The sequence below is a fragment of the Mesoplodon mirus genome (assembly GCF_964341445.2).
Source record: "Mesoplodon mirus genome assembly, chromosome: 4".
NCBI classification, from domain to species: domain Eukaryota; kingdom Metazoa; phylum Chordata; class Mammalia; order Artiodactyla; family Ziphiidae; genus Mesoplodon; species Mesoplodon mirus.
In genome coordinates, this window is record NC_138979.1 from 135,643,070 (window position 1) to 135,667,650 (window position 24,581).

Below are 24,581 nucleotides of genomic sequence, written 5' to 3' on the forward strand. Positions count from 1 at the left end.
CAGGCTCCGGACACACAGGCTCCGCGGCCATGGCTCGCGGGCCCAGCCGCTCTGCGGCATGTGGGATCTTCCGGGATCGGGGCACGAACCCGTGTCCCCTGCATCGGCAGGCGGACTCTCAACCACTGCGCCACCAGGGAAGCCCCTAGCTTATATTTTTAAACCCAATTATGTACTGTAACTCTGAAGCTCATTTTGTAATGACTGTCAATCTAAAATTTTGTGAGATAGTTTATAAAAGAGAATAATAGTTTATTTTGTTTGCTCAGTCTAGATATATAATATTTTTGCTTAAAAAATAATGGACCAGAAAGCTGAAAGTGATCTTGTGCTCTTCATAGGACAAGAAGTCAAATCTCTGTTTTCTGAGCTGATAATTGTTAAAAATCATCTTAGAAATAGTCACCCAGCTGCTTTACAAGATGTCAGGAGTTGGAAAGTCTGTCACCTCCTGTGATAATCTTTTCCTTTCCACTTTAAGAAGTCCTTATTTACTCCTAATAAAATACTATGGCTGAGATTTAAGATCATTTTCTCAGCTCCACAAAAATTTTGAGTAGCTAGTCAGTCTCCTATTTTAAAATAACCCTTCAAACATTGGGATCAATCTTGTCCCCTCTCCTTTATTACTAGCTGTGGGGAATTAGAAAATAACAAAATCACACATTTGTTCAAGATAAAAATATTAAATATAATTTCATTGTACCTTGGTCTTTAAAGACTTTTTGTTTGTGTTAATTCAGTTCATCCTCAAAACAACCCAATGAGGATTTATCTTTTTTAATTTTTATTTTATATTGGAGTATAGTTGATTAACAATGTTGTGTTAGTTTCAGGTGTACAGCAGAGTGATTCAGTTATACATATAAATGTATCTATTCTTTTTCAAGTTCTTTTCCCATTTAGGTTACTACAGAGTATTGAGCAGAGTTCCCTGTGCTATACAGTAGGTCCCAATGAAGATACTTTAACTGCTACAGGCCAGTTTGTTACGTGTCAGGTGATAGGAAAACACATGGCAAAAAAAAAAAAAAATCCACCTGTTTACATCCCAATAGTTATAAAGATAAACTAAAATAATAAACATGAAGTACTTTTAAAATTAATAAAGTACTTCTCAAGAGAAAGGTTGTAACATAAGTAATAATATACCACTATTATGTTATTTTTCATTCCACTGGATGGAAGAAATTTTCACACACATTGAGATATGGGGAAGTCAGTCTGGCTTATACATGATTTGGCTTGAATTAGAACAGCCTACCTTATGGCCTGTCAACATGCATTGTATGGCTGCTTTAACCATTAAAGAAAAGAATGAATTTAAAAATCAAAATGGAGTAACTGTGGTTCAGGCATCCAGGATGGAGCCAGGTGGCCATTGTGGGTGTGGTTTCAGACACATTCCTGCATCATTGGGAACTTGAATTTTATGAACTGTATCAGACTCAAGCACACCATCAATTGTTCTCAAAATGACATCTGCAAGCAGCAGCCAGCTGCAACCTTATGGTCTCAAGGTCTTCCCTTATAACTGTGCAACCATTTCAGACCCCAACCAATACTTGCTTAACAAGCACCCTTACTTCTTGCCAGCTCCAATTCTAATTCTTGACAAACAACTTACGTAATTTTGCCTTTATAAGCATCCCCCATTTTGCAGCCTGGTGGAACACAATTCAGTTGCTTCCTGAATCTGTGTCTCCTGGGCTATAGTCCTCATTTTGGCTCAAATAAAACTCTTTTATATTCCTATTATAGATTGTTTATGGATTATCTCCATTGACACACTGCGATGTCTTTACCCATCCCATAGGACCTACTTCCATTTAATTTTTAATTTTTCTCTCTGAATCATGTGTATTCTAAAAATACATTAAAGAAACTAAGAAAAACAAAATCAGTTATAATTCACAAAATAGTTCATGCCAAGAAGAATAATATAATTACACCGAGTTCTTATATTAATATCTGATTTTTATTTCTCAATATCCTATTTGTTCTTTTAAGTGAAATAAAATTGTTAACTTTTATAAGTCTTAGGGCCAACAAGATTTTATAATTCTATTTTTGCCTGCAACGCAGTTTTCATCAAGTCCTTCTCATCTTTCTTGATAAAGTTCCTTTTTGTCTGCTACATTCTTCTTTTAATTTCCTCTAATGACTTTTATCCAGTGCTTAATAGAGGATTTCTTAGTTTAAGGCAATTTACATCTTAGCCAATAGCCCTATGCCTATCATTGCTGACCCATAATAGGAACACAATAAGTTTCTGATGAATAAATGCATGAATAAATGAATGAATAAATAAAAGAATGACCTTTCAAAATTTGAACAACTCAGTGGAACACATGTTGATGAATCAACATATGAGCACACAAGTTTTCATCTTTGCAGAAAGTCCTAGGTTTAATCTTTCCACCAAATGAGCTGGATGGGGTTGCTAACTACTAGCTCATTGTCAGAGGAATGAATAAAGTATGTTCCACATGCTTTATATACATCAACTCATTAATTCCTTCCTATAAGTTTATGAGTTTATGAGGAAACTGAGGCAAAGAAGAGTGAAGTGACTTGCTCAACAAGATCCAAGAGCTAATAAGTGACAGAACTGGGATCCAAACCAAGGAACACCAAAGCCCACACTTTTCAAGGTTTTTGTTAACGGGAAAAGTACCTTTAAAACTCTGTATTTTAATCTAATGATTTAAGAGTAAAAATTCATATTAATTGCCAATGAAAATTTCTCAAAACCTGTTCAAATTCTAATTTTTAAGTGTTTCTTTATATACAACCTTATAAAAGATAGTTCATTCACATGCTCTCTTTGCTCTTTCATTTAGACATTTCTTCTTAATATGTTTGCAATTAATCTGAGGTTTATATTACTAAACACAGGCTAACCATAAGTTGCAGTCTTGCTAATGTTTTGACATTTTCTACAAAAATACTTTCCTAAAAACACCTACTTGAAATTACCAATTAGCTTTCTTGACATGAAACAGAGTAAGAAAAAGGTTCTTTTACTTAGTTTTGGAATCACAAAACACTTTTAGCAATTTAGAGCTCAAATTTTCATAAGAAAAATCTAATACTTCTCAGCAATTTCTTTGAATAGAATATAGGCTGGCTTGTGACATTTATGAATACATTATTTAAGGAACTATAATTTTACTTGCTGTATAAACAAACATAATACATGGGAGCATATTGCAATTAAATTTTACAGTGTCCACTTAAAAGATTTTTAGATACTACAGAATTTTCTGGAAAGAAAAGATGCCTTGTTCCTTACATATACTATAGAACTCATTTGGTATATAAAAAAGTTAAAGAGACTTTTTAAACATTTGTTGTGGATAACAGACATAAAACATTCAGAGGTAGTTACGTACCTGTTTTATTGGAAAGTCTAAATGACACCATCTTATCAGGAATATTACATACATTCCTCACTGAAGCAATGCAGCTATAATTAGCATAGTCCTGAGGTCGAAGATTCTTTAGTTTTAATATCTTTGTTTCACCCTGAAAATATAGAACAAGTCATTAGAAAAAGTCAATGGTAACCAAAATTAATAAATGGATGAATCATGGCATTGTATTTAAAATTATATTATCAAAATATGGCAGATTGTCATTTTTTAAGGAAAATGCCCTAAATTAAAACAAAAAAAACCAAAAAAAACTATTGCATTTAAAAATCAAACTGTAATGTGCTTAGAGATAAAAACTGACTACAATGAAAATTCATAGCTTTGGTTTTTTTTTTTTTTTTTGCAAACTAGCTTCCTAAGGGGGGAAATCTATTTTTGGTCGTAGTTATGCAAATTATTATGCAAAGATCAGAACAGTGTACTTAATAATGGAGTTTATTCAACAAACACTGTAACCTATGCAGACTTCAACATGAAATGTTATGAAAGAAAAGGATTCTGAAGAGTCAATAAATGAAACACTGTTGGTAAAACAAAGTTAATGAGGTCAATCTAATGATAGATAATTAAATGTATATACATAAATATTTTGTGTATATGGAGCAATGGCAGGTGATAAATCTTAAACTGCATTTAAAAAGTATTCATGAGTGTTTCTATATTATTATTATTCGTGTTACTTTATGTTCAGGAATTCAAGGTTTAAGTCTCCTGGGTAAATCTGCAAAATTGCAGATAGACTCAAATCAGGCAAGTGGTCAAAAATGTCTTACACACTCTTGATGAGCCAAAAAAAGCCATGCAAAAACACTGAAATTGTTCAAAAGATAAAAAGAACAAACAACAACAATAAGAAGAGGAAGAAACCTGCCCAATTCAAATAAGGTCTCCTGGGATTTCTTTACCATCTAACGTTATTAATGCATCTCTCAAAATAGTTCCTTTCACAAGTAACTTAATTATGGAGATGGTGAAAAGTCTGCCAATGACATCATATTTGGTAGAGCCATTTTTAAAATATTAATTTTTTTCCAGATAACATCTGTACAGAACCATGTGTTTATTTTATTTTACTTAAGTAACATCATTCAAGTCCTAAAAATTGCAATACTTTGATACGCTATTCAGAAGAATCAGAATATTTAGTGATTTAATACATAAAGACATTGTTCAGTTGCAGTAAAAAAAGCTTGCCCACACATATGCAGGCACACAGAGTTTTCCACATGTCAAATGAGTCTCTCCTTCAGTGTGCATGGGTATTTGGTCATAATTCCTTTCATTCATTGTCAAAATTCAGTCTTAAAACAGTCACACCTTTAGCATTTTCCTCAGTGGGATAAATAATAATCTTCTATCTTTCAATTTTTCTTTAGGAAAGACATTGCCTTTTTTATGTATAAACAGATGCAAATATACCCCACAGGAATATACACAGAGTCAGAGTGTATGGTTCTAGAATTTATATTGGGTTGGCCAAAAAGTTCATTCGAGTTTTTCCATAACATCTTATGGAAAAATCCGAACGAACTTTTTGGCCAACCCAATTTTGAAACATGCTCTCAAAGTGTTACAGAGTTCTCATTTATATTAACTATATACAATGCGTAGAAAAGTGTGCTTAGTTACAAAGCATACTTGAAAGAATGTTATACTAGAACCTGTTGACTCAGATAATTTTTTGAATGAGATAATACATCTTACTCCTCCTACCTCTGTGACTGTTGTTGTTTAGATTTCTTCACTTTTCTTTCTCCTCTCAACACTTAATTAACTATTGGTATTCTCTGGAATTCTATTTGTTCTACAGTTAATCACTCTTTATAAAAGTCCCTTAAATGATTTTATCCTTGCTGATGAATTTATACTACAAACCTGATGAATTTATTCCTGGTCCCCCTCAAGTCTTTATCTCTATTCCAAAATTCTCCCTCAAGTTTTAAACGTATATGCCAATTTTTTACCTCAATATGTCCATTCTGATGTCTCATAGGTACCTAAAACTCAACATATGCAAAAATGGACTTCAAGTCTATTCCTCTAAATCTACGCTTTCTTCTTTAGTAAAAGGAATCTTAGGCTTTCAATTATTACATCTTATTCATATATTCAGTATCTCTATCTCAGATGTTGTTGACCTTTCAACATGTTCAATTCTGAACATTCTTTTATTTATTTTTAAACATAATGCTCTAAACCCAACATTCAGCTGAGAAATTTCTGATTGTGCTTGGTATAGTTTAAGAATCCAAGCAAGCATGATCATCTAATCTAGAATCAGGACTTTTTTTTAACATGGAAATCTGATCATGCCATTTCTCTGCTTAAATCACAGGAATAACATGGTATTGTCCTTAACATAAACATAACAGTTGTTAACATGACTGTCAACCCTATATGACCTGCATTTTCCTTGCCTCCCCAGTCTCCTCTCATTTTTGTAATGCCTTACACACATTCAGCTTCCTTAGGCCATGGACCCTTTGCACATGCCTGGTTCCTCATCTCTCTATGCCTAATCAATTTCATCTCATTCTTAAATCCCAACACTCCTCACTTCCATAGGTAAGTCTTTCCTTACTTTCTGGAAAAGGAGAAATCCATTTTTATGAGATCTGCTTATATCTTTTTATAACACAGTCTCATTTTTCCACTTATTTTGGTAATGGATTTATTTTCTGCCTTACTCCTCCCCTTGCCAGTAAGTACCTAGAGGGCAGAGATTATGTCTGTCTTGCTCTCAGCCCTATGTTCTAAGCACCTAGTACAGGACTTAGCATAGAGAGACACTTTTTAAATGAATACTTTTGCAATTAAAAGTACTATGACTACATATTGTTCACCACTCAGGGTTTTGCTTTATGCATATTTATTTACCCAGAATTTATTATCTGCTTGGCACCTGATGTGAACTCAGATGTTAATATACATAGTCAACATTCTAAAAGGAATCATGCAGTGATAACAATTCTCAAATATATGCAGAGGATGAACAGTGCCATTTAGATGCATATTTAATGGTAAAGTCTCTATTCACATAGAATTAATCATATTCTGCCAGTATTTCTTGTTTCTGTTTCCACTGACAAATTATTTATTAATCCATATTTTCTGGATACTATTTCAACACTTCGCTGAAACTGTATCTTCTAATGTCATTAATAATGCTCTTTTGTTAAAATTCAATAAATCTTTATTTCTTTTTTATGCTTCTGTACTTCTCTGCTTACTTCTAACACTTTAGATTGCCTTGGCTATTTTGACAGTTCCTTGTGTGTAGGTAAAAAATTATAAATATAATAATTTAGACACTTTTTGGTTGTATTCTATTTCATTTTCTATCTACTATACAAATTTTAGTCTGCAATCTTCTACTATACTATATTCCTAGAGCAATCTGATGCATTATCATGGTTTCAATTAGCATTTATATATAGATACCTGACAAATTTCTAAGCAAAAAAAAAAATCACACTGAAAAAACATCACGAATAGTATTGTAATTAATGAAATCCTGCTTTTCAAAACTTTTCCTGTCCTTTTAGTTGCAATGTTTGCTAGCCATTACACTCCTGCACTTGAGTTTCTCCACACCCCGTCTGGATCTCTTAAGATAATCTATCCTGGTTCTCTAATTCTTTTTGACCATTATTTTTGTTGTTGTTTACATTTATCGACTTCTTCTTGCATTACAGAGCCCTTACCCCCAAAAAGGCCACTACATACTTTGCCAACAAACAAGTTAGTCTTGTCTCTTCTGTTTCTAGATTGATTTTTTTCTCTCGGATTCCCCTTGACCTCTCTATGCATGTCCTCTTCCACCACCTCTATGTATACCTCTGACCTCTAACCTAAGTTCTTCGATAACTGACTAAGATTTTCATCAGTAAGACATACAATGTCATATCAAACTCAATGAGTTCACCATTGCATTCCATTCCACTTACACTCACTGCATCACCTCATATAAATTTTCTCTTTTGATGTTGTGTTTTGTTTTGTTTTGTTTTGTTTTGTTTTTGCAGTATGCGGGCCTCTAACTGTTGTGGCCTCTCCCCTTGTGGAGCGCAGGCTCCGGACATGCAGGCTCAGCGGCCATGGCTCACAGGCCCAGCTGCTCCGCAGCCTGTGGGATCTTCCCGGACCGGGGCATGAACCCGTGTCTCCTGCATCGGCAGGCGGACTCTCAACCACTTCGCCACCAGGAAAGCCCCCTGTGCTACTTTTTAATGATCACCTTATCATTCTCCTCTAATCCAGACTCAAGACTCATGTCATCATTCACTCTTCACTGTTTCTCATTCCCCCACATTCAATGGCATCAAGTGCCTTAGATTACTCTTTAGTGTTTCTTTCACGAATGACCTTTGCTTTTCAATCTATAGGCATATTTGCTGTAGTCCCTCAACAACCACTGATTTAATGAATACATACATACATCTTGAGAGCTTATTTCGGCTAAGGTAATGAACTGCCTAGTATCGAGAACTGTCGCTCTCCTTTATTCTAATTTCTCTGCATGCTGCCACAATACTTGCCTTCATCATGTTATTTTCATGCTACAAAACCCTAAATAGCTCTCCTACTCTGAAAGGTTATTTCAAAAACCTTTAGTGTGTCATTTGAAACTCTATGCAGTCTAAGCAAATTTACTTTTTTCTTATTCCTCACACAAATTAGTTTAGTTATTATGTATTAATTTATTATTTTTAGTTAATATTTATCCCCATCAAATTAGTTTAATCACAATTTTAAGGTGTCATTTTATGATTTCCACTCTGCTGTTTTTTTAAGAAAATTATCCCTTGATATTAATCTTTTTCTGTTCCCGTCTAAACCGAAGTGCAGTTCAAAAAAGTCTGTATCTACTCTGTAAACTCTTTTCTGACCTTCTCAGTTAGAAGTAAATTCTCTTCCTTGGGAACTTCTACTTCATTTTTATACCAAAATATCTATTTATAACTCACTATTGAGTATTTGGTTATGAAATTATCATTCAATGTGTTGACTTATGTTCTTTAACTGAATCATGAGGCCCCTAGGGGCAGATTTATCTTATATCTCTAATAACACCTAATAGGGAGCCTTTTATAGCCATCACTTAATAAATATTTATTGGTTGACAGGATATACTTAAAATTGGTCTTCCCACTCATAATATTCTACAAGAAGTAATGTAGTTATAATATATAATCATAATGACTTTTAAAAATAAAAGGTACAAAAATATAAAATCTATAAAAATTAGACTTTATTTTTCCCACTATGCATTCTGTCCTTTGTGTATGATGCTATATTTCTTGTATCATTCTTATTACTTTGTAATTTCTCTGCCCTTTCTATAGTACTTGCCACATTAATAATCAATTGGAAACTGTCTGATTCTTTCTCTATAATTTTTCTACAATTAAATATTTTTACTTGCACTACTAGAATACACCGTCAACTCTCTTGCTTCTCCCTATTCTTTGTAAAAAAATAAAAATTGTATAACAGAAAGTCAATCTTTCAAATTCTTTCAAATGTTATGCCATACTTCCTGTCTATCAAATTTTACAAGATAGTCAGTTTCTTGACTTAAACTAACTACAACCATAGAGGAGGTGCTCGAAAGTTCTGTTTCTTGATCTTCATGCTACGAAGCAAAATCTGATCTCTGTGAAAAAACGCATCATGCTATACACTTATGTTTCAAGTACTTTTCTATATATATATGTAATATTTCAATGAAAAAATGTTTAGACAAAATTAACTATAGCCTTACTCTAAGTACTTTCCAGATGCTGGGAACACAGTGAAAAATACATTAAACTTTACATGTTTGAAACAATAAATATCTAAACAAAGACAGAGAATGATTTTTACAAGTATTAAATGCTGTCAAGTAAATCAAATAAGGTATGTGATAGAGAGATGGAGATGTGGTGAGCTATTCTGGATAGGACATTCTGAGAGGTATCTCTAAGGCTTTTGAGCTGAAACTTGAATGACTAGAAGGATGTTTGAAAGATGAGTTATCACATATAGTACAATAAAGATAGTAGGAACCAAAACTGAGGAGACCTAACACTGTAGTAAGGTTGCCCTGTTGGAGGGTTAGACAGAAAATCTGTGGCTGGAATGTAGAGAAATGAAGACAATTGATTGACATTAAATTTCAGAGCCTGGAAGAGGCCAACTAGATGGGCTGTGAGAGTAGGTTTTAATTTATTCTAATACTACTTATTTTGTGTTGAATGCCACTTGTCTACCTGATTATTTTTTTTTCAAAACCTGCCCCCTCTTGTTGGAAAATATTTTAAACATGATTTCCACCCACCATAGCTGTCTACCCATTAAACAACAAATGTCCCTACAGCTATTTTGAATATTTTCATACAGTCATTATTTCAAGGAAGAGTTTTCAAACTAAAAGCTCTTACCCTTGAAAGAGTCTCTAAAAGTATTTTTCCTACATTCTTTCTACTTTCTGAGTTAATATGTTTTGTCTATACCAGTTGTATTTGTTTATATATTTATATATGTTTTTTGTCATTTACATTATATATTTATATGAATACTGCCTTTTCCATTATATAAGATAAAGCCACTTTAAATTCCATTCCTGCCATTTGTGCAGTGCTTTGCATGCTATCAACTCAGTCAAGATTGCTGACAAGAAAAGAATAGAGCCAACTCACTGTCCTGCACATAATGTTTTCAGTAAACCTTTTTGAGCCACATTGACTCTAATAGTAGTAATAACAATTTAAAAAAAATCTTTATATTAGGGTAAGCTGAAAGACAGATTTAAGAAGCTGAGCTAGGGGCCATACACAGAAGAACTGAACTGTCAATTATTAACAATGGGAAGTAAGCCCCAAGGGACTGATAAAACAATCAAGTACATTTGAACCAACAGCAATGAAGCTATGGCCATTAAAATACAGAGGTCATTTTTGTAGTAGATGCATTCTGGAAATATTTTATATACCTAAGTTCTTGTGATTAGGAATGCTGCTAGTGTTTATGTTATCCAAAAGTAAAGACTACAAATTGGGTAGTAATTGAGATTTTAAGGCTTAAATAGCCTTATTTTGAGATGATTCCCACTCTTTAAAAGACCAAAAAATATAGTCCAATAAATCTAACGGTTTGTGCACAGCATATCTTAGTTAATTCTTATGCAGATCAGAGCAGCAAAGTAGACACACGAGAAGGACGGACAAAATGGAGGAATAACTTTTACTGTGAATTCTAGGTCCACAATTGCCCAAAGTTCAGCTCTCATTTGACTGAAGAATCGTTTTGGGTGAACTAAGATGATTTACATCTTGCAGTCAGGAAACAAGTTACCAAGGTGTGTGAACTTACGAGACAGTCATCTAGGTTAATATGTAAGATTACTCTATGTAGTATGTCAAAGAGGGAGAGGGGCTAATACAGACAAAATCTGTAAAAGGAATATAGAAAATAACAGGCAGAGTTAAGGAAGAATTTGAACCCCACTCAATTAATTCACCACATTCAGGAGGAAAGCATTCAGGCTGACTCTCTTCCTCTCAATAAACAACTCCCAAAACTCAGAATATTTTTTAAAAATATATCATAATGTATAACAAAATAGAGAATATATAATACATGTGTGTGCATATATATATGCTATCAAATGGCATGCACATATACATATGAGTATATTTATAATGATTTAGACTTTACTAAACTGTTTTATTGCATAATATTATTTTGTGAACATATAAATTTAATATTCTGTGATATTGGAAGACTTTTTTCATGTGAATTTTCATGATTTGTAAAAAGGAATTTTCAGTTGATTATTGTCTAATTGTATAAATAGTCTAATTAGCCTAATTATAACTAATTACATAATTGATGTAAATATGTTCAGTCTTGTAGTTAAATGGTGTAATTACAATATACAAGATGATGTCATGAACATCTTTACAAAAGTTCTTGAGAAATAGCAAGAGTACATATAGTTTGTAAAATTTAAGTACACATTCCTTTAACATTCACAAAATTATCTGAAACTCCTGTATTTAAATTTTTAAAACTACTTTTTAAATAAAATCAATAAAGGGAAGGCATCCTATGCTTAGTCAGTGGCCCTTACCAATGGTGACATTGTCTGGTGAAATAATGCCCATAGCCTGAAGCAGTATTTCTATTTTACTTAGAAAAGGAATTGAAACTTTCTTTTAATATTTACTTTCAGATATTGGTAAAGAGAAAAAAAAACCAAACATTCCAATTTACACTCATTTTTTGTAGCTCTAATGACTAATTTATAATAAACTTCTAAATAAATAACAGTATACACTAGCTGACATCTTCCGTATTAAATGAGTGGAAGTATGAAAAGGATAATTATTCCTCTTAGACGTATATGCTTTTTAATTCATATCAGCCTCAGGAACACATACCAATTTCATTCTGGAAACATGATCTATAAAAAGGCATAATCAAGATTTTGTATTTCTACAGGATGGTGAAATAAATATTCACTTCAAATTGATATTAACTTAGTATGAATGTGCATGTGGAGTAGATATATCTCATTATCTTTGAAATTCAGTTTTATTTAAAACAAGACACTGTTATTGAATAGCAAAACATAATATCTTTAAAATAAATTTAACTTTCTAATATTAAAAATAAGCAGACTTATGATCTGTCATTTGAATCCTTCCATGATATAGTCCCAGTATGCCTTCCCAGATTTACAGTCCACTGTTCCCTACATATACCAATTATCATTCCAGCCATCCAGAGACATGGCCAGTCTCTGAAGATTTTGTCTTCCTTCTGTATATTACACATGCTATTGCTTTCCGTCCTGAATGTTCTCTCCATAGCACTATTGTGTGCCTCTATTTTGACAATAATTTTCACTTTGTATCATAATCACTGTTTATTTTGACTTCTACCCATGTTTATCGAAGTTAGAGGAGGAGACTTGCCTAGTAGCCTCTATATCTCTGATAGAGAGTTGCCCATATCTTGCACAAAACAGATCTCAGTCATTTTAACTGGATCTTATTTACACTATGAAGCCACAGAGGCGATAGATCTATGAAAATAAATTAAAATATTATTGAAGTACTCCAATACAAACAAAGCTAAAATGGAAAGCTTCTTCTTCATAAAGTACACATGGCAGTTGATGGGAAACAACAGTCCAAGAAATCAATAACACCTAAGAATACATATACATACACACTAACCTGATAAGCAAAAGGAAAAGTAAACACCATTCCTATCTCATTATAAATGGCAAAGCCATTATGAAGGCAAAACAAAACAAAACAAAGTCTATCTTGGGAAGCATTTCAAGGATACAAAACAAAGTTAATTTTAAATCTAAAGCAAATATGGTATGCAGATTTAAGGCAAGAAACAGTGCCAGTGGTATAGAAGGATATCTCTGAATGATAACTTACCAGGAAGATAATACACTCAGATAATCCACTAGGAAGATATAAAAATCCTAATTCTGTATGTGCTAATAATATACCTTCAAAATATATAAAGCAAAAATTGATAAAAATAAAGAAGAAAGAGACAGATCCACAGCCATAGTCATAGACATTAACTAACTTCTCTCAATAGCTTTTAGGACAGCAGACACAAAAATCAGGAAATACATAGAATATCTGAACAACAAAATTAACAAATGTGACCTATCTGAAACTCAACAATTTTGGAATGCACATTTTGTGGGTGCACATGGATCATTAATGGAGGTACATCACAGGCAAGTACACCATGCAAGTCTCAATTTCTAAAGACTGAAATTGTTGAGAGTATGCTTTCTGACCCAGTGAAATTAGACTAGAAATCAATTAAAAATTATAACAAGAAAATCATCAACAGTTTGGAAATTAAATGCTTTATAATTGATTTAATTATAATATCATTCACATTTCACTAAGCTTTCTTTAGTGGGTAAAGAGGAATGGAGTTACAGAGAGTGATTCAGGAGTTACTAATAATTTTAACTATTCCTTAGTTACAAATCCAGACATCTCCATGGGAATATTGGCTCAATATATTTATTGAGAATCTTCCATGTGTCAGGCACCATTTGAGCTGTTGAAAAGACAAAGTCACTATAATCATTGAGTTTATGCCCAAATACACAAATAAGATAATTTCAGTGCTGTAGGGAAAAACAAAACAAAACAAATAAAAACAACAAGAACAAAAAAACTGGGTATTAGAAAAGAGTAACTGTGGAAGGGAAAAGATGTTACCTCAGATAGATCTGTCAGGGAAAGCCTTTCTCAGGTGATGAGTGCTTGGCGTTAAGTAGATCCCTGCCATATTATCTAGTAAATAACATTCTACTTGGAGGAATCGAGAACATTCACACCCTAGACATGTCTAGGGCGGGTATGACCAAAACAGTGAATAAGGTACAGAAGGTAAGAGAGAACAAGACAGAGCAAGGTCAAACATGGCCTTGTAGGTCACGATACGTATTTGGATTTATTGTAAACATTGGAAAGCCACTGGAGAGATTAAAGCAGGAAAAATATTTACATTTAAAAATGATCACTCAGATGATTGGAGGTTTCTGTAATAAAACATGACAGCCAGTTAGGAACCTATTGCTATATTCCATGGAGAGATAATAGAAGTCATGTGATATGGTTGGACCTGTGTATATCGGGCCAGTGTTCAGTATGTCAACACACGTGGTATGAAGAAAAACCACTGACAACATTTTGTCTGTGAGAAATCCAACATTCTCTATGGTTATAAGAACTAAACTTTCCATGTGCTGCTGTTTGAGAGTTTTATCAATCCAGCCTACAAAATATGTTTAATGTTAACAAATTAAGTACATATATAACATAAAAGTTTTGAAGTATTGTTTCTACATAATTTTTAGGACAGATATAAATATATAGGGAGTGTGGGATTGACATGTACACACTGCTATATTTAAACCGGACAACCAACAAGGACCTACTATATGGGAACTCTGCTCAATCTTATGTAACAACCTAAACGGGAAAAGATTTTGAAAAAGAATAGATATATGTATATGTATACTTTCTTGCACACTTGAAACTATCACGACATTCTATACTTCAATATAAAATAAAAAGTTAAAAATAAATAAATATAGAAAACAAAAACAAAAAAAAACAAAATAAAACCCAAATACATAGCCATTTCAGAAGAAGAGATAAACAACATAATCAAGTAACCAAAGGCAGGAAAGACATTTTTAAATAGGAGCTATAACTACATGTTATTGGCAATTATCAGCTACAGCAGGTGAATCCAGAGCACAGAATTTCAAGAAAAGTTTGTTTCTTAAATACTTTTTAGGAGAATTAATTCAGAGGGTCCAAGCAGCAGAGTTTTGAGTATAGCAAAAGAAAAAGTGTGTGTTATGCAGCATAGTATAAGCTAATATTCATAACAAAGGATCAGTATTTAAATGTTCAAATTAAAAAGTTGTTTTTCTCACAAAAGAATGGGGAAAGAAAAAGAAGGAAGGGAAAATAAAAGTTACCTTTAAAAGGTAGAATCAATAGCTACTAGTTTAGAGTTCTTGTAAGACAGATTTTTTAAGAGTTGCTAACACAGAAACAGCAACAAATTCAAAATGAATGAAAAATTTGATTGTGCTTATTTAATAACTTTAAAACAAATTCTTAATTATTTTGAAAGTATAGAAGTTTTTCCCCAATTTGGACAAGGGCCATGTGTTCATTTCTAAGTGATAAGACCTTTCTGCAGGTAAGAAACTGCCTACAGTGATTATGTACCTAGTGAATATGTGTCTAGAATTGCCTTGGTATGTTAAACATCATCTGAAACAGAAAATTATGTTTTCTAAATTTTAACAATGTCTATATTTTAAAAGAAATTGACAATAAAAGAATAAAATAAATGATAGGTGATCATTTATTTGGATTTCTAAACGTTATACACATCCAAGCAACTAAATACTGTTGACAAATTTTTTAAGTTATTTTGCTAAATAAAAAAAAAAGGATTTTAGTAAAAATTAAAGAATGAATTGCCATATTTATTTAATGCCGTATTTAATGACAAAATATGGGATGCTGGGAAATTTAAAAACTCAGGATAATCTTGTATTATTAGAGAGTTGAGATGTGAAACTTTTAATAATCTTTAACATTCTGAAGTAGAATATTTACAACACTTTAAATTTGGTTATATACTTCCCTAGTTACAGATATATGATGTTGCAAACTTTAACAATGTAGTCAAATTCCTGTTTGCCTTATTACCCATATAATTTTTTTTTTAATTCATGGTCACAATTATTTTGAAAATTTTTCCAAGTACATTTTTTTATTTAAAACTTTTTCTTTGTTAGTTAGGTTTGTGTTCCTTTCTGGTCATCAAAAAATCTTTATAATAACAGTATTTAAATATTCCTACAACTTAAATATCCTCCTCAAGAATTATTAATTCATTAACTATACTTCAATAAAATTAAAAAAATACATTACAGAAGAATGTTCCATATTACATTCACTCTACATAAAATTAATTCAAATTTTCTTTTTATTAAATAAGTTTTTAATGACTGATATTTTAGCTTTTACATAATTATGGTTCTATACTTAAATTAAATCAAAACTGAAAATGAACAAAGAAAATTAGACAGACTTTTTCCCTAAAACCAAAACCAAATAAATTTCAAGTCGATTTCTTCATTTTTTTAAAATGTATTTACCATTGCAAATGGGGAAATCAAAATCTCTTCTTTAAGAAATATTTCCCACAAAAAAACAAAGCAGGCAGCAAGTGCATAATTACGTACTTTAGAGTGAAACCTAGGCAAACCTATAGACAAAGAAATATGTTAGGATACATTAAATTGTTTTCAAGAGTAAACATTATCAGTTTAACTACCACATGAAAAATAAACAAATTGTTCTTCATTATTTGAGTCCTCTGATCTTTCAAGCACATGTTATTTTTTCAAAGGTCAGACTGGGAGAAATTATCTTTTCAAATTGATATAGTATTGCATGCTGCCTGAATTAGAAAGGTATCCAGCCGAGTGGGGTGGAAATACTATACCTCAATTCCTACCTGGGTAAAGAAGGGTTCATAAATCTCAACTCCTTTATCAGATCCTTGTAGTAACACCTCCTGGCCACGTCTCCAGCTATACCGAACAGGTGGATTGGAATTGGCAACACACCGGAGGAACACTGTTCTCTCGTAGTAAAACTGTTCTTTAGCTTCACCTATACTTTGATGAACAGTTACTACTGGATCATCCAAATCTATAAGACATAAAAACAGTGTTATGAGTTACATGGGTTTTAAAGTACTATACATATAAAACCTAACCAAAGATGAATTTTCCTAATTGAATGTATTATTATTATTATTATTATTTTTTTTTTTTTTTGCGGTACGCGGGCCTCTCACTGTTGTGGCCTCTCCTATTGTGGAGCACAGGCTCCGGACGCGCAGGCTCAGCGGTCATGGCTCACGGGCCCAGCCGCTCCATGGCATGTGGGATCTTCCCGGACGGGAGCACGAACCCGTGTCCCCTGCATCGGCAGGCGGACTCTCAACCACTGCACCACCAGGGAAGCCCCTGAATGTATTATTTTTAACTAGACTCTTTTTCATTGAGTTTACTGAACTCATTTGCAGAGAAATTTCCAGTGATAGAAGGTAAAGCCAAATAATAGTTACTTCTTAAGATCTCTATTTGCTGAAATAGTACAAATGACTACATATTTCCAACACATTGTCAACAGCCACATAAAACAGAGCTCCATGAGAGAGATCAGAAAACTTAAGAGGTTAGCCAAAACGAAGAACCATAGTCATAGAGAAAAATATCAAGTAGCTCAACTAGCTCTTAACTTTAACACACTTCTTTTTCAAATTATTTATAACGTATTTTTAAAATAACTTATGTTTATAAATTATTATAATCTTTGTAGTAAGAAAATATGATCTTGTATTGGGTTAAATTTTTCCTTCATCTCATACTTTATATCCCAGATCATATTTGCTAGTTAAAAATGTGCTAACAGAAGGTACTATTAAAAGGCGTTAATATTTCTATTATTGAATATTGGAACTAAATGTTTGCCATTTTACATACATTCTAAAGAAGGGATATTTACTACAGGGTTTAACAAACATTTACTGGAAAGAAACAATTCATGAATATGTTGGGCTTTGTGGCTCACACAGTCTTTTTCTCAACTACTCAACTCTACCACTGTAGTGTGAAAGCATCCGAAGACAATAGGTAAATGAATGAAAGATGAGGGTTGCTGAGTTCCCATTAAACTTTATTTACAAATGCAGGTGCCCCAGCCAGATTTGGCTCATGGGTCACAGTCTGCCATAGATTGCCAACCCCCTATATACCATATCCCAGGTTCTTCTCTTAAGAGAGAAAGAAATTAAGGAGTGCATTTGCTTTAAAACAACTGTTTTGTGTATTTGAAACTTTCTAAGAGAGTAAATCTTAAAAGTTCTTATTGCAAGAAAAACAAATTTGTAACTTTGTATGGTGACCAATGGCAACTAGAGTTATTATGGCGATCATTTTGCAATGTATACAAATATTGAATCATTATGCTGTATACCTAAAACTAATATAATGTTATATGTCAATTATACCTCAATAAAAAAATAAATACAAATAAATATTTTATAAAGATGCGTTAAAATAATAAAAAGGCAACTAAATTAGTGAAGTAATAGCTTCCCTAAGGAATCAAAGTAAAGAACAGAATCCCAAATTTCCCATTTTAAAAAAGCTTTTTTCAAATGTGAATTGCTTGACAGTCCTACTTAGATGTCTAGCTTTGCAACATTCTGAATTTTCTTTTTTCTCCCCAAAATTAGAATCTTTTCACAGCTATCTCAATGGCCTCTAATTTTAGTAGTGACAATTTACAGAACAACTGCTGCTTTTTCAGTAAAGTTGTAGGAACTTTCAGTTTAAATTCATTCTATTAGCTGTGCAGGGATATATGCCTGGTTTTAATAAATTGGAGTACTTAGGGATACCAGCATTATCACCATGAAATGTTTAAAGGTCTTTAAAGTCCATCAAATAGTCTCTTATTTGATGATTAGGCTTTTACATATAAATCAAATCCTACAAGAGATTGATTAGCTGAACTCCATCTTAGTGACTTGAAAAAAAGGTACTGTGAGTCAGTTGTAAACAACTTATTTTCTCTTGTTCAAAACATAATTTCTTTTAGTCACAGTTTCCTTTTTAGAAATATGAGCTGTGTTATATTGTAGAAACAAAATTCTCAAGCCAGAAACTTTCAGAAGAAAACAGATTTGGATGGGAAACATTGTAACAATGGTGACACTCTTTGGGTTTCAAATAGTTATTAATATGGTATTTTTCAAACCCATTTGTTGATGTATCCCCCCTAGCTCTTTTCATGTTAGGTGGTGGTGTTGATAGGCACAGTCAGGAATAGACCAAACCCAAACAATCCTTTAAACAAGCTCTTCCCTGACTTAGATGAGTTTCCGGTCACTGGCCTTCTGAGGATCTAATCCTGTGACAATGGCTTACTGAACACTGTATTGGCAGAATTATCTGTTAGACTCACCCATGTTTTGGAATTTCCATTTCATAAAACTCCCAAATGATTTTTTTCACACTTAAAAACAAATATGCCATTAGTGGTTACCTTTCTGTACAGTATAAAATATTTCTGTCTGTTATTTTTATTACTATTTTAAAAGATTAAAAACACATTTAAAAGTGAAACAAACAAACAAACAAAAACCAAACAAGCCAAAAACAAGATTTCTTTTAGACAAGTCAAATAATGGCATGGCTAAAAAATATATTTTAAGTGAGATTATATGTTTTTTTGTGTGTGTACACATACATATATACAGACATGGTATACAGTTTAAGTGATATATAGAAATACATCATTTAAAAGATATGTTTAATATATACTCTATATATTACTGAATATATGCCTTAGGTCAGGTTTCTTGGAAAAGAGGCTCTAAGACAGATGTGTGCAGGAAGTGTATTGGAAAGTACCTTCAAGACTCGTGGGGGAGTGAAGGAAATAGATTTGTTAAGGAGGACAGCTGAACTACAGCACAGTTGCAACTGAGGTCTCTAACTCTAGAGAAGTTTTGGAGTCCTGAGGTTCCCTCAGAGCTGTACTGCCTTAAGACAAGGAAGCTAAGCCTTTATACTACAACCCTCTCTCCCATCAACCAGTCCTGGCAAGTGTGCTGCTCCCAACCAGGGGCCTTGAACTTGGGAGGGGCAGCTCTCTTTGGCTTATGGCAATTTCTAGAGAAGGAATTAGCTGATAGCCATCAGCTGCTAAAAGTTTCAGTGGCTGGAGGAATAAGTGCTTCAGCCCTGAGGAAGGGATCTGGGGGTGTATTACAGCATCCACTCAGATCCACCTGTGAGGTATGAAAATTCACTCTGTCTCGGAAAAGCTATTCCAGGATTTTGGGTAGTCACCTTTCCTAGGAAATCTTTCAAAAGAAACTGGTGGGATGATAGTTATCATCTCCTTCTACTATTACCATTCTAGATTGCTCTCATCCTGGGCTAGTACATCTTTTGGTATAAGTAGCTTACCTAGTTAGGCTACCAGATCCTTGTCACTGAGGATTTTGAGCCCCTGGTAACCATGCTCTTCTCAAGCTATTACTGATGCATTTGTCTGTTTACCATCAAAGCTGGACAACAGAATAGCAAGAAATGACTCAGTGGATCAACTGCGTATGGAATATATTCTTGCTGCCTCACTGTGTAACGACAATCTTACCTTCAAGCTGACTATATGGGCCAGTTACTCCTGCCAGGATGGTGACTCCTCTTTTCTGCTATTTTCTGACACAGGAAGCCTAAGGTAACAGAGTAGCAACCATGTCTTGAAGATTAATGGGACTCTTGCTATGTCACTTAATCAAAGCTTTTCCCTTTCTGAGAACTAGAACTTCTAAACTGGCAGAGAGACCAAAGTTGTGGGGAGGGAAACACAGATACCCCAAGTGGATCACTGAATGTGATGGTAGTAAGTAGGGTCTCTACTTGATTCCTCCTGAACCTATATATTCTCCAAAAACAAAAACAAAAAAAAGAAGAAATAAAGAAAAAGGAAAAGAAAGAAGGAAAGAAAAGAACAAAAGCATCATATAATAATGGTCATTGATTTAGGATGTATTCTGCATCACAGAAGATGGCACTCCCTCCTTACTGGATATTATCTCTCCAAGACTCAGCTGCCTCCTCCAAAGGTCATTCTATCACTTTAGTAAGTTACTTTTTTTAGGTGGTATAGAATATGATATGACTAGAGATTACCATGGCAATGCTCCCACTGCTATATCTTCACTGCTATAAAATGTGCTTCTGGTCCCATGAGTGATTAGGTAGGATGATGTATTAAAAATAAAACATTCTAAAAGCCTTTGGATAGGGCTGATGCTAGCCAAGGTAAGCAGAAAAGTCCATATTCAGAATACATGTCAAATTTAATCAAAACAATGCACTGTCACTTTCAGGGTAAAAAAGTTGTAATATGATTAACTTGCTACCAAGGGACTGGTTGGTATTCTTGAAGGATAATGCTTTATAAAGAGGCAACTGTTGGTGTCTGTTGCTGCCAGGTTAGATATTCAGTAGTGGCAGCAGACAGACTAACCTTCATGAATGATAACCCATATTTCAAACTTATGCATAGCCTCTATCCCTGCCATTATAGCTATTCTTTTCACGAGCCTGTTATCCCAGCTATGGGTGGCTAGTGACAGAATTTGGTTGATATCAACTGTCTGCATTACTCGTCTATTTCATGTTTTGTGCTGCTTCTGTGGTAGATACTTATTGGTGCTCATTAACATGCAATACAAATATTATCACACTTCATGCCACGCCCATAGATCCATCTAAATACTTGAACAGATCTCCCCTTTCCACACAAAGTGGTTGACCAGGTACACCACCCAAGTCAAAGTTCTGTTCACTGGGAAAATTTTCCCCTTATTCCTGTCTATCAAGGACATCACAGAGTGGGGTTCTAGTGAAGCAGCAGTCCAGTTTGGGCTTGCATACATGTACTGGGCTAACTCATTATTACAGAAGCTTAGCCTTTTTTCTCCACCATTAGCTCAAAAGAGACCCTCTATGTGGCCAGGTATGAACTCAGATAGAGACACTGATCAAACACTGATAGATGCCGTAGGGGTCTGGGCACTTGCTTGTACATTTTACTTAGGTGCTTTGGCCCTGGTTATGCCTCATCTTAGATGTACCACTTCCATCTTATGATGGACTACTGGTAGGTCTGCCCTATTTTATGACAGAGTGTTGGCAGATATGACAAAACCCAATGCATGATTGGCACTTCAGGCCATGTGGTCTGAAAATTACCAGGTTCAACAATTTAACAAGGAGTCCTGACTTTTTATTATATGACCATATTCAGCCTCCTGATCATCCATCTGATTTCTTTTTTAAATTAATTAATTTTTATTGTAGTTGCTTTACAGTGTTGTGTTAGTTTCTACTGTACAGCAAAGTGAATCAGCTGTACGTATACATATAACCCCTCTTTTTTTGGATTTCCTTCCCATTTAGGTCACCACAGATCATTGAGTAGAGTTCCCTAAGCTATACAGTAGGTTCTCATTAGTTATCTATTTTATACATAGTATCAATAGTGTATATATGTCATCCCAATCTCCCAGTTCATCCCACCCCACTCCCTTTCCCCCCTTGGTGTCCATACGTTTGTTCTCTATGTCTGTGTCTCTATTTCTGCTTTGCAAATAAGATCATCTATGCCATGATTTCTTTAATTGTGTATATGGGGCAATACGCTTGTTGACTATCCTCTTATTTTGCCTCAAGGGATGCTGTGTTCTATTAACCATCTTCATAGCTCTCTGTGAGTCTAGAGCACTGGATGCATTTGAACTAGCTGCTCATTAAGACAGCTGTGTCCATCTTGCTTGTGACAACTACGTACTGCCACCTAGCCTCTATTAGAGATCCTACCATCCCATCGTTATCAGGAAGACCAATTCTGTAATAGCATCTCCTGCTATGAACATCTGCCTACAGAGAACAGTCACCTCTGAGAATCAACGATGCCTGTATCTCAGTGGTCAGCACATTCCTATTGCTTTAATAAATGTGGTAGCTTCTAAGCCTTTACACAGAATATACTGAGTTGATGACTTTTGTGGCTCTAACTGGTAAATTCACTCTAGCATGCTTACATATCTGAGCCTTTTGATCCCTTTTTCTACTATCTGCACAGCAGTTGTGGCATGTATACTTCTTTTTATGGGGACCACTGCTTTCCTCAAGCTTCTAAGAACCATCCTAACAGAGGCAACTATGTCCTGTTATCCTGGCCAGGGTCTGGATCGTACATCATGGGAGAATGCTCCCATATGAATACACTTATTCTTTTTTTTTTTTTTTTTGCGGTACGCGGGCATCTCACTGCCGCAGCCTCTCCCGTTGGGGAGCACAGGCTCCCGACGCGCAGGCTCAGCGGCCATGGCTCACGGGCCGAACCGCTCCGCGGCATGTGGGATCTTTCTGGACCGGGGCATGAACCCGTGTCCCCTGCAACGGCAGGCGGACTCTCAGCCACTGCGCCACCAGGGAAGCCCCTAAACTCTTTTTTTTTTTTTTGCCCCTAAACTCTTATTCTTTATCTCCATTTGATCTTATTCTCCATCTCCAATGTTATTCAACCTTATTGTCAATCCCACTTGGCCCAGCAGCCTCAGGATCCTACTCCCTACATACTCTCCTGACTCCTACCCATAAATATTGGCTAGGATATGCAGCTCATTTGAAGCATAGCATAGGTTATTTCCTTCCTTAGAGACAAAGTATTTCTATGGTCAAATCATGTCATCTGTTGACCCTATATACTAATCTGGTGGCAAGAAATGGAGGTGAGGGTATATCCTAAGAGGGGTATGTACTACCACAAAAGGAAGAAGATTCTGCATCATATTTAAGCAAGATAGAAGTGATAGTCCCTAATTGGAAGAAATGGTCCACTTCTGTAGGCCCAGCAGGTTTAGGAATATCTAGGTTTTCAAGGTTTTTAAGATCATAAACCCAGATATACCTCACCTCCCCAAGTCAGGGTTCTACTTATTCCTAGCTGGGGTTCAGCTTTGGCTGATACATTGGGACTGAGGATTCAAGACTCTCCGGAACTCTGCTATAATTTTAAATAAATTCTAAGCCTTATTATCAGCTTTTATAACCTCTGGCTAAATAAGATAAGACTTTCTTTATATTCTGCTACAGAGGCTTTCTTATCCTCACACATCACCTTAAACTCATGATTAATCACACAGTCTTTTATTCTTTCGCTACATTGTATAAATAGCACTCAGCAGAAACTGATTCCATTGTTCTTATAATTATTACTTTCCATTGAATTCCTCAAAAGCCTGAGATATTGAATTCACAGAGTGTTACCTTCCATTGGTACCTATCCTTGTCCACCATCTGTGAAGGTTTTAACAATTTTACCACTATAGCATTCAAGGGCTATCCACAGTCCACCTACCACCAGCAATGGGGTCCTCATTGCCAGCCAGTTAGTGCACTGATGGGTGATCTAACGTTCTATTTTAGACTCTACTTTCTCAGACCATCTAGAATGTCTCCTTGAAAATATGATTCTCTGATGAAGAGATGCATTCAGGAAATTTACTGGGGAGTGTTCGCAGGATCAATTCTTGTGATGGTGTGCAGACATAAAAAAAAAAAAGAAAAAAGGAGGCAGGATTAGGTAGTGAGGGGAATTAAACTGTAATGCATCACTACAAAGTCTCCATGTGATCCAGAAGGAGCTATAGAGTGGAGATCGTCTTTCAGAGTTGTCCAACGAAAGACAATGATCAGTCACTAGATTAGGCCTGGTGAGGAGGAGGATTGAACTTGGGTTAGGCAGCTCCTTCCAGCTGAAGGTAATTTCATGAGACAGATTCACTTGAGTCAATATCTTCCAAAACTCCCAGGATATAGACAGAATACTTGCTATGCTGTTACATCTGAGGGCTTTGAAGTTCATTTTTAATTTTCTTCAGTCTTTATTTACAGTTCAGGGACCATAAGATAAC

The 24,581-nt window shown here is 34.4% G+C and overlaps 1 protein-coding gene across 5 annotated transcripts in view; it reads right to left on the reverse strand.

Moving 5' to 3' along the window:
• The window catches only part of MDGA2 (MAM domain containing glycosylphosphatidylinositol anchor 2), an 823,345-nt gene that overhangs the window by 302,758 nt on the left and 496,006 nt on the right, over positions 1-24,581 (reverse strand). For all 5 annotated transcript variants that reach the window (XR_014293890.1, XM_082618922.1, XM_082618923.1 and 2 more), the window contains 2 exons: positions 16,524-16,720; positions 3,396-3,528 (listed from right to left, as the gene is read on the reverse strand). Coding sequence is in view for 4 of the 5 variants with exons in the window: in XM_082618922.1 (XP_082475048.1) it covers positions 3,396-3,528; positions 16,524-16,720 (330 nt within the window). In the remaining variant the exon portion in view is untranslated. The remainder of the gene's footprint in view (positions 1-3,395; positions 3,529-16,523; positions 16,721-24,581) is intronic.